This window comes from Parasteatoda tepidariorum, chromosome 10 (assembly GCF_043381705.1).
Source record: "Parasteatoda tepidariorum isolate YZ-2023 chromosome 10, CAS_Ptep_4.0, whole genome shotgun sequence".
Classification (NCBI taxonomy): domain Eukaryota; kingdom Metazoa; phylum Arthropoda; class Arachnida; order Araneae; family Theridiidae; genus Parasteatoda; species Parasteatoda tepidariorum.
Window position 1 is genome coordinate 81,047,799 of NC_092213.1, and position 11,518 is coordinate 81,059,316.

Consider the following 11,518-nt stretch of genomic DNA (forward strand, 5'->3'; position numbering starts at 1 on the left):
TCACAATTTTAAATTAAAGTTATGGTTTGCTAACTGAAACTTTGTTTTAATAGTTAAAGTACAGGGGTCTGTCCAAGCCAAATTTACTACCATTTAACGGTACCTTTACAAATTCAACTTTAGGAAAAATGATAGAATAATCACACAAAATACTTTTTCTTAAAATTTTATTTTTGTGTCTCGTAAGAAACGATAAATCCATATTTTTACTATATTTGTGTTGATTTTTTAATATAATTTTTAATTTTCACAAAATAGGTACCTCTCAGAAAAACCCAGACAGACCCCTGAAGTATTCTTTAAATTCTCTATTTAATCTGGTCTTTAAATTTTAATCATGCATTTCTTTCAAAACAGTTGCTATGCATTCAAAGCCATGTATTATAATGAAAAATAATTTTAGTTAGAGCTTCTAAAATATTGTTACAACATAGTTTTAATATTAAGTTAATTTGATTAAACATTTATAATTTTTTTTAATCATAAATTAAAGTTCTTACAGTGTATTTGAATAAAAATCAAAAAAATCTAATTTAAATAAAAAAAATCCGATTTAAAACAAAAAAATCTGATTCTTTTGATTTTTTTAAAAAAAATCAAAAAAAATCACGAACCCTGATATATATTAGAGTTATGTAGTAATTCGTGTTAAACGTCTTATTGTAAGTGTGTTCATCTAGTAACAACATAATCTAAAAGTATTAGTGATTCCGTATTAGAATTACGTAATTGTTTTCGTGCAAAAATGTCAGGTTTTGGGCCAAATAAGCGTCATTAACGGAAACTTTTGATTTACTTCTTTAATTTGAAGAAATCTGCAGCTGAGGTGCATCGATTGCTTGGAGAAGCATATAGCGAGGCGGGCTGCTTTAAGTAAGAGAAGTTAAAAATCGGCGAGTTTGACGGGGAAGACAAAAAACGCAGCGGAAAGACAAAATTGTACGAAGACAAAAAATTGGTAGAATTATTGGAAGAAGATTCGTCCCAAAACTCAAAAAGAACTTACTATTACATTACAAGTGACTCAGCAAGCAATTTTACATCGTATAAAATCGTTGGGAATGATCCAAAAGCAAGGAAATTGGGTTCCATACGATCTGAAGCCAAGAGACATTGAACGTCGATTTTGCATGAAAATTGATGTTGCGATTTGGAAACACTTCTATGGGAAGTCCTACCCCACCCGCCGTATTCACCAGACCTTCTCCTTTCAGATCATCACCTATTCCGATCGATGGCACGTGGTCTGTCTGAGCAAAAATTTGCATCATTTGAAGAAGCCAATAAATGGATCGATTTGTGGATGTCCTCGAAAGATGATGAATTCTTAAGAAGTGGTATCTGAATGCTCCCAGAAAGACGGTAAAAAGTAGTGTTTGTTAAAGGAGAATACTTTAAATAAAAAATAATGTACCGTTTTTTCACAATAAACTGCTAATTTTTTATACAAAACGGCAGAAACTTATTTGTTCTTCCATTATATATGTACATTATTTTATTTATTTTGTTTATGTTTTATTTTGTTTATGTTTTATTTTATTTATTTTTTATTTTGCTTATGTTTTATTTTATTTATTTTTACTTTATTTATTTTTTATTTTATTTATTTATTTTTTATTTTATTTATTTATTTTCTATTTTATTTATTTATTTTTTATTTTTTCATTTGTATCTCCTGAAGTTATCAGAAGACGACAGCACAAATCATAAGTTGGAAAATAATTTCCTTAATTCAAATAATTAATGAAAAGTTGGTGGGAATTACACTTCCCACGAGAATGACAGTTTAAAAAAAATAAATTATTAAGCATATTTGGGACCAACATTTCAAGCCACTGTGCTAAAATCAGGACTTAAGAGCAAAAGGTATTATGCGGGATATCTTTTCTGTATAACATATGAAAACAGTTAAAAGGATCGATTTAGTGAGGTTGTCTTTCCAACCATGTTAGTTTTCGCATATTAGAAGAATGGATATTCCCATGTGTTTCTTGTCTCCTCTAATAGGGAAAGGAGCTGAGATTTACTGCTTCCATTATACGCTTCCTTAGGGGATGAAACCACTCCGCTTAATAAATACTAAAATGGTTATTCTCTGAGGCCATTAAGGAAAGACTCAACACAAATGTCAGGACGAAGCATAAAAATAAAAGAGAGATGCTTAAGTAAAATGTCGCTTGCATTGCCGAACTGTAAAGAAATCAACCGAAGAAATGCTCCCAACGGAATAATCGTTTGCATTAACGAGGAAATACTCGACTAATTTTTAAATTTTTTTTTCAAGCATTATAGGAGTGTGAAGTGAAATTTGGCAACAAAGTTGATTTTTCTTTTTATCTGAAAACTGAAAGATTGTCTAAACGTTTCATAGCGTCCTCAAACATAATTGTTTTTTGTTGTCGTAAAATAACTATAAAGTCAGTACTTTTCAGAATTTCGTCAGCATTATTATATATATNTATATATATATATCTTTTTTTTTCTTTTCTTTTTTTAAATTAAATTCATTGAATGAACAATCCTCTTAAGGTCGGATTTACCCCTAAGCCTAAATAAGATTTAGCTCGACTTAGCTTAATTGGGGCAAGGAGCAAAAACTTCTCTGCTTCAGTAATGAAAAACCGAACTTTATAGAGGTATTTAAAATTTTCACCTCTTTATAAATAACAAGAAAATTGACTCTAATGGTCAAACGAAATATCGTTCTTTTATTTTCTGACAATTTTATGTCTATCATACCGAATGCAATTTTTTGATTGTTAACTTTGTCATCTAGATGCGAAAAACTCATATCCTTGCTGACATTAGGGCGGAATTAAGCTAAATTTTCGCAATTACGATGGCTCAATTAAAGCCAATCAGAAGCTTGTATTTTTATCAAACGTACCGCAAAATGCGAGATGTAAAAATGCAGGCTTTTGATTGGCCAAATTTGTGCATCGTAATTGCGAAAATTTAGCTGAATTCCGCACTAGAAAGCCATGGATTCACGAAATATAGATTTTTTGTGTTCATATGATAGATTAATGAGGAAGCTAGCATAAAACTGACGGGTTTTACAGTGTACTGATATTTACAGTGTGATGATGATTTGCACTAAGTAAAAACATTCAACACACACAATGAAAGAATATATGTATTAAGCTTTCATCTTAGTTAAATGTAAAATAAGAGATGCAATTGAAATTTATGTTATTTCAAAAATATTTGTTGTACTACTCTAACAAGCGTCATTAAATGTTTTTCGTTGCTATGGAGACCATTGGTTTTAAATTTTTACCAAGCAAATTAAACATTCCAGCAACATTCCGTTGTGGGTCATAGGGATCGTTGAAGGTTAACAATTTTGAGACAAACGCCAAAATGTTGGTAATGCGTCCAGCAATGGTCACTTCACTGCCAAACTTGCACCCATCGTTTTAAAGCTGGGTGGATTTCAAAACGCTGCAGGACATCGAACCCAGACTTTAACCACTCCACTATCGATTTTCAAAATTTTTACTGAAGTTGATATTTAAGTCTTTAAGTTTTTTTTAAAGTTTTTTTTTAAGTTTTTTTAAAGTTTTTTTAAGTTTAATTTTTAAGTTTTTTTTAAAACCATTAAATGAGTAAATGAATAAGTGAGTCAGTTTTTTTTGCAACACTGAATAAAAATAATGATAGATAAAATAAACCAATAAATAAAATAAATTTATAAAGAAATAAATTAATAAATGAAATTAATTAATAAATAAAATTAATTAATAAATAAAATTAATTAATAAATAAAATTAATTAATAAGTAAAATTATTTAAGTAGTGACGTGCAGTTATTAGTGCAGTGACGAAGTGGAACCCATATTTGCCCTAAGTAGAGTACCTTGGAAGTACCTTTAGAAGGTACTAAGTAGTACCTTGAGAAGGCTTAAATTTAAAGAGTCAATTTTCTATTAAATGAATTTTTTTTTCCAAAATAATCTCCGCCCTGTTTTTATACATTGTACTTAAAGTTAAAATAATTTTTATTTGTCAATTTAGTCTTTCGAATAAATAAAAATGTATGGAAGAAATCAGTTTTTTTAAACTTAATTCTTGAACCGATCATTATTAATATTATTTTTTCTTACATTAGATTTAGAATAACCAATTTTTAAAAATATTTTCAACAATACTTAACATTGAAACTTTTACAACAATAAAGTAATAGAGAGTTTTAGAATAGAAAAAATTTTAATGCAAGATATTATTTAAACAATGGTCCATTTCAAAACATTGTTGCAAAAGTTGCATCTGTTAGTTCGATTAAAAAAATATTTTTTACTCATTCTTGTTTGAGATTTCTCAAATGCTGGTAGTCTTTTGTGAAATTAAAAAGTGATAATTATGGAAAAAAGCGATTTATATCGTTTTGCTCTTTTGAATCATTGGAGAAAGGAAAGGGAAAAGTATCCCCGACCCAATCGTAAGTATAAAAACATACTTTTTATTATTTTTGTAGTTTTGACTACTTATTGATATGAAACTAGAATATTTTTAAAACGATATAAAACTTCTGTACAGTGATCAACATTTAACAAAAAGATTGAGGAAATTTCATAAACATTAAAAAAAAATTGGAAAAACTAACATTTATTATAAAAAAATTTTAAACTCAGAAAAAAATTATGGATAATTTACTAAAACTTTTTTCTTCTTTTTTTTCAATTGGGTAGTCCAATTTGACTGTTTCGCTGCGTGGCAGTGTTAAATAGCGAATAGCAAACAAGTTCAAATGAAAATTTAGAGAAAAAATAGGTTTGGGTATAGAGTAGGGTGCCGCTAGGATTGGGCACTGTGACCTGAAACTTAACATACTGAATGTAAAACCTTTTATAAATCTCACTTATAAATATTTTTCCCGTTTTCTGCAAGAACTTGAAGAAAAAAAGAAAAGAAAAACATTAAAATATGTGGATTACCCAGTTGTGAACTTTTATCGAGAAATATAATGATGATATAGATTTTATGGGTAAAATCCTAGAATAGACCACCTCTTGGCGCCTTTTTGAAATCTCGCCAAGTTGGTGATTATTACTGGGATTAACGGTACTTTTTGATTATTAATATATNTATATATATATATATATATATATATATATATACAATTTATTCAAACAACATTAACAATTTATTTATCAAAATTCTCCGAAATATCATCCGGAACCCTATCTTGGCGAAATCTCAAAAACTTGGTAGGCGAGATTATAAAAAATCGCCACGAACAGGGTTTATTCTAGAATCCATTCGATTTTATGTTCTTGATGTATGATATATATCTTATTCTGAGCCGCGATGGTTCAGGGGATAGAGCGTTCGCCTTCCAGTGAGGTTAACCGAGCTCAAATCCCGGTGACAGCTGGTCGATGCGAATCCGCATCCGGCTTGCACCTACCACAGTGCTGACGTGAAATAAGTGGTAGACGGATCATGGGTTAGAGTTCCTTTGCCGTCAGGCTAATCGTGGAAGGTTCTCGTTGTCTTTCTCTCTATGTAACGCAAATGCGGGTTAGTTTCATCAAAAAGTCCACCACGAAGCCGAATTTCTCCCAATACTTGATCCAGGAGTTCCCTCGTCTTCTGGATTGGGTTCAAAAAGACAAGGCTACGGAGTTAAACAATGGAAGTCGTAAACCCAAAAACTTGGTCGGCTGTTCAACGATGGTTATAAAATATTTAAAAAAATGCATGTATACAAAATATATCTTATTCAAGCGTTATAAACAAAAAATTACGTTAGAATGTTATTTACCCATTTGAGTGTGATGCAATATTATCCGAATGCTATGTTCGAAACTATGAAAAATTGTGCGTTATTTCAAGTCAATACTGTATGAGTGCTTGCACACTCCTTAGAGCACGTAGCTAAATCTTAACTCCGGTAAATAATAAAGTTTACACCAAGCTCAGATGCTTTTACTCCATTTGTGAAACGTTTTCCCCAAACTTTGCTTAAATTTGGAAATCGCCAAACGATGGATATATTTTTATTAACAATCTATAAGAGAAGGTAAAAGTTTGATTTATGAAATGATGCTGAACTGTTATGAAAAGATATGTATACTTTTAGTTGCATAATAAAGATAATTATGTTTTCATAACAAGGTGTTCATAAATCTGCCAATTGAATTAAATAATTATAGTATTACATATAAAATCCTAAATTTATGACTTGTTTTATACTGTAATGTCACTAAAACTTTACTTATTCTTATGTGTAACACATCCAACTGTAATTATAAATTTTAGTTTCAATGAATAGCAAAAGTAGTCGTGACTACTGTACACCAAGAAGTGTAAAGGAACATTTTTAGTGTTCCATTACATCAGGAACCATCCTCGGTTCTTGGTGCAGTAGAACACCATTTTGGTGTTAAAAAGTTGCAACCATTTTCAGTGTTAAAATACACGAAATTTTTTCCATCGTAGTAATTTTTTCGAAAAAAATATTTAATGCTTCGTACAATTTTTTTTAAATTCTTTTTTCTCTTATTAATCATTAACGTGTTTGCTAAATACAGACATTTTCATTTAGAAACTATGTTTTGTTTCTCTATTAAAGAAACATACTTGACGAAGTTTAATTAACACTAGAAAGACTGAAAATTAGTATATACCTACATTGCCCAAAATCAGTCAAAATGACAGGATTGTGAATGCGTAAATAAATTTGTTTAAAATTAATTTTCATATTATTTACAGTTATATAACAAGTTATTAGTAAATATTAACAATAAAAAAAATGATATGTTGTACAAAAAGTCACAAAAGTCTAAGAAATTGGTCATTATATACATGATTGTTTTTCTAATTGAAATTAAAAGCAGTCAAAATGACTTCCTTAGGCTATCTAGTGTAAACGATGCAGTCTTATAATTTGTTAGATTTCCTTTTCTTTGTATTTGGTACAATCTTTTAATGTGATACAACGATTAATTGTTTGTTATTAAATCAATCATTGTATCACATGATTGATTATGATGGCATCATTATATCACATGAATTATTTAGTTATCATTTTATTAAACTGTTCGATTTCAAAAAAATATATAGCTTCTTCAAAGAAGATTTTCAACCTTTTTGAATTGAATTTAAATATAAGTTGCGAAAGATTGTACGTGCGTTAGTCTGCTAAATTTTCTTTCATTATTAAATTGAAGATACATTTATTTTAAAACTTAATTAAGAAAGGTTAATTTTCAAACTTAGTTTTATTCAGACTTTATTTTAATTGATATTTCAGCATATGAGGATGGTAGCGAATTCGATGATGAATTCGATGGGGATGATTTTGATTTGGATGAGATTGATATGAGCGGAGAGTAAGTAGTTATCCTAAAAATTTTCAAGCCTTTGTCATTATTTTCTTTCCTTTTTTTCAAAAAAGGGTACCCTTTTAAAGTATTTGAAATATTTACACAGAAAGCAAACACACAATTAAAAACAATGAGACGAATGAATGAAATATAACTAAAAGTACTAAAACTTACCTTTGGATTTATACACATGTCTGAATGTGCAAAATAAAATGTAAAATTTAGAGTCCAAATTTTCCGTCATCCTCTTGATTAAACTATTAGGACCACATTTCGCAGATTACTTTTCAAACTTTGAAGGTAAAAACCTCTGTAAAAAATATATATATTCAGAGAATGTATGTTTTTGCGTCTGATTTCTTTAACTTTAATTATAGTATGCATAAATTAAAAGGCTTTTTTAGGGTGAACCATTAGTTTACATATTACAGTCAAACCCCGCTATAGTGAACCTTCAAGGGACCAAAATTTCTGTTCACTATAACCGGGATTTCACTATATCCGTTTCGCAAACAATTTTAATTAATCTTTCCAAACTTCCCCCTTTTAATTACACATTATTTAAATAAATGACCCATAAAAGGAAGTACAAAAATGATTGAAAAATAATATGTAGTAACAAAAATGTGCTAACTTTTACTTTTTATTATTCTTTTCCTATCATACAAAAAAAGAAAAAATAGTAATCTTTAGCTGATGCACAATCCTCAACAACAGATACGGAAACACTTCCTGACTCTGCGATAATTTTTTCTGAATTTATATATCCCGGTTTTTAAACCCGTTTAACCATCCATTCGAGCACATAAAAGTAATCTCACCCAATCGCTCAGCTAATTCATCGGCTTTGACTTGAAGCATTTGTCCAGATACTGGAAGATTGCGGTTTCCTTGAATGCTGAACCAGTTCAATAATGCTATTCAATGATGAAGCTAACAAGAAAAATGTTTATTGCTACATTCCTTGCCATAGATGGTTTTAAAAATCGGTATTTGTATTTATTTTGAAATAGAAATTTCAAAATTATNCAAAAAAAAAAACAAAAAACGAAGAAAATAAATCAGTCGAAGACAGAAAAAAGTTCATAATATCCAACTCCCTCTCTTGTGCTGGTTCTTGCGCTTTTATGCACAAAAAATTACATTATACGTGTGTAGCAGGGTATGGAAACGAACATTTCGTTCACTATATCCGGAAGTTCACTATAAACCGTGTTCGCTATAGCAAGGTTTGACTGTAGTAGGAAAAAATCTGATATTTAGATCAAAAGTTTTTAAGAAGCTCATTTTTATTTTGAACACTCTAAACTTTAAGAAACTCTGGAAGTCACATTCTAAGATCGCTTTAATCACTGGACATCACAGAAATGTTTTTTAAATAAAAATCTATTAGCTTCAGAAATATTTAAAAAATATGTATTCTTCTTATAATTTTAGTGATGAAGAATATATGATGGAGATGAAAGCTGAGGTGCAAACCTCTGATGATGATGAGGATGATACGGAAGATGAACGTGATGATATTGGATTTGATGTTGAGGATGATGAGGTAGAGGTTGATGAGGTTGAGAATGGTGAGGTTGAGAATTGTGAGGTTGAGGATGATGGAGATGAGGAATTTATTAGGTATGATAATTAATATTTTTCTTAATGATAGTTTAATAATTAATATTTTTCTTAATGATAGTTTAATATTTTAATTAAACGAGCTTCAATGGTTGAGTTTTTTTTGACGTATTTCAAATAGTACTTTCGTAACTATTTTAAAACAAAATGTTGATATAAAAATTTAAATGGCAACAAATCTGCCGATTAGTGTAATTTTTTTAATCCCTATGAACCATGAATCGAATGAATACGTCCGATTATTTAACAAATTGAATTCTTCGCTTTGCCAAAAAAAAAGAAGAAAAAAACATTTAAGTCTTTTTAAACAATTTGAAGTACATTAACTTTACAAGAATTTGCTAAATCAAATGAAATAATTAAGAATACAATTGCTAAAAGAAGGACAAAGTTATAACCAACTCGTATAAACCAATTTTCCACAAAAGATTAAAAAATTCGTAAAAAAATACATTTTTATGTAGTAGCTTAGGATATAAGAGATCTAAACAATTCAACACAAGAAAAGACATTTATTTTGATACGAAAAAATATTAAAATGAATTACATCAGAACATTTTTATTGTAGATTTCATCTCATTATTTTACACTGTTTTAATGTATTTTCTTTATAAACATCAGTCATATTTCCATAGACCATTCTCAGTATAAGAATTACCGAAAAAACAATGTAAATTGAGTAAAAAACAAAATCTCTGTTTTATAAATTTTAGATTAAAAAAAAACGAATGTGGTTAATAACTATATGGCAAACATACTTTTTTTAACTGTAAAATATTTTTAGACAATCCATGGACACAATTTTGGAATTTACTTTTCATTGCTACTTTAACTATCACTCTTACGACGATCTACATGTTTTTTTACTAAATAAATAATTAAAACAAGTATCTAAAATAAATACTTCCATATAGTAACATTTTAAAAATATTTTAAATGTTGCTTAGTTGATAAATATATTTAATCTTTAACAACAAACTTATTAAGCAAAAACATCATATTGAACTTGTAAGTTGAATGTTTTTTTCCCTTTATTTTTTACTTTTAGAGATATCTTTACTTATCCAACTTACTTGTTCACTGAGGAAAAGATAGCAAGATTATATAAGTTGGATCTAGTACATGATAAGGATTCAATCGAATATGGCATTGAGGACGAGAGGTATTTGAACTTTTTCGAAACTTTTTTAATATAGACATTGTCTTAGAACACATGTAAAGTAATGATTTTCATTTATGCATTTATGCTCTTTAATATATACATATATATATACACAAAATTCTTTTTGCTAACTAGAATTATATTTTTAACAAGTGCAAATCAGATTCGGGTAAACCCGTGACTAAAAAATTCTATAACTAAAAATTAGCTTCTCCCAGATTCAATAAATATTTTTTTAATAAATGTTAATAAATTCTCTAAAAAAACTATCAAATATGAATTTTCTATTTAAACTTCACCCTTTTATTTCTTGAAAATTTTGAATTATCCAGTGTCATGTAATTTGCGCAGGTCCAGTATTCGGGCCCATCCAAGGTAACCGAGAAATCAAATGTGGTTCTGTACTTCAGTAAGAACGTGCCTTAAAAATATATCCCATTAATATCTATTCACGCTTTAATTTAATATTTGTTGTTGTTATTTGCATCGCACTAGAGCTGCACAACGGGTTGTTGGCAACGGTCTGGGAAACATCCCTGAGGATGTTCCGAAGACGTGCCATCACAATTTTGATCCTCTGCAGAGGGAATGGCAGCCCCGCTTCGGTCGCCCGACGACCTGCACGCGATGTCGAACACTTTACGGTAGAAAAGTTTAACGAGGACCCATACAGCACACCCTCGGTCCCTATGCAGACTAATCCAAGTGGTCACCCACCCGCACATTGACCGCAGCCAGTGATCTGCTGGGAACCGTGTCTTAACGACCATTTCAGTGCGGTACTTCATATTTTGTAATCTTCCAACTTAGTTACGAGAATATATTTAAATCATTTTTGCAAGAAGTTCATAAGTAAGCAGCAGTTCTCACTTATCGCCTTATATGTTACCATTTCTGTTTTATTTTGTGTTTCTCCTGATTTTTTTTTGGGTGGTGGGATTTTTGTTCGATAATGTATTATTTTTAAAAAGTTTTTTTTTTCTCCTCACACTATTGATGTATTTTACTTTGGCTAAACAGATTGAAAAAAAAAACTAACAGAAAAACCATTCTAAATATTTTTAACTAATTTTAAGCAACTGAAATAAATCAAAAGTTTTAAATCAGGAAAGTTTGCACAAAACATATTATCAAAAAATCTGGAAAATAAAATCTCCCCAATAAATCCATCACAAAATTGCTTCTCATCGTCGTAAATCAGATAACGGTTTTGATCATTGTGGAGTAAAAATCGAGTTTTTGAAATCTGTGCTTTAGAAAATTTATCTGAACCTAAATACATTTTACTCTATACAAAAAGCTTATATTTCAAAACGAAGCTGTTGTAACAAAAACAAACTAAAAAACAGTATTTAACTTTCCAATAATGTGAGCACTATTTTAAAATTTTAGATTGAAA

The 11,518-nt window shown here is 29.3% G+C and overlaps 1 protein-coding gene across 1 annotated transcript; it reads left to right on the plus strand.

Moving 5' to 3' along the window:
* Positions 1–1,234: 1,234 nt before the first annotated feature.
* Positions 1,235–8,970, plus strand: LOC139426903 (acidic leucine-rich nuclear phosphoprotein 32 family member B-like). Its single transcript, XM_071187039.1, has 3 exons — positions 1,235–1,337; positions 7,259–7,337; positions 8,769–8,970. The coding sequence occupies exons 1-3, from the start codon at positions 1,235–1,237 to the stop codon at positions 8,968–8,970; spliced, it is 384 nt and encodes a 127-aa protein (XP_071043140.1).
* The last annotated feature ends 2,548 nt before the right edge of the window (positions 8,971–11,518 follow it).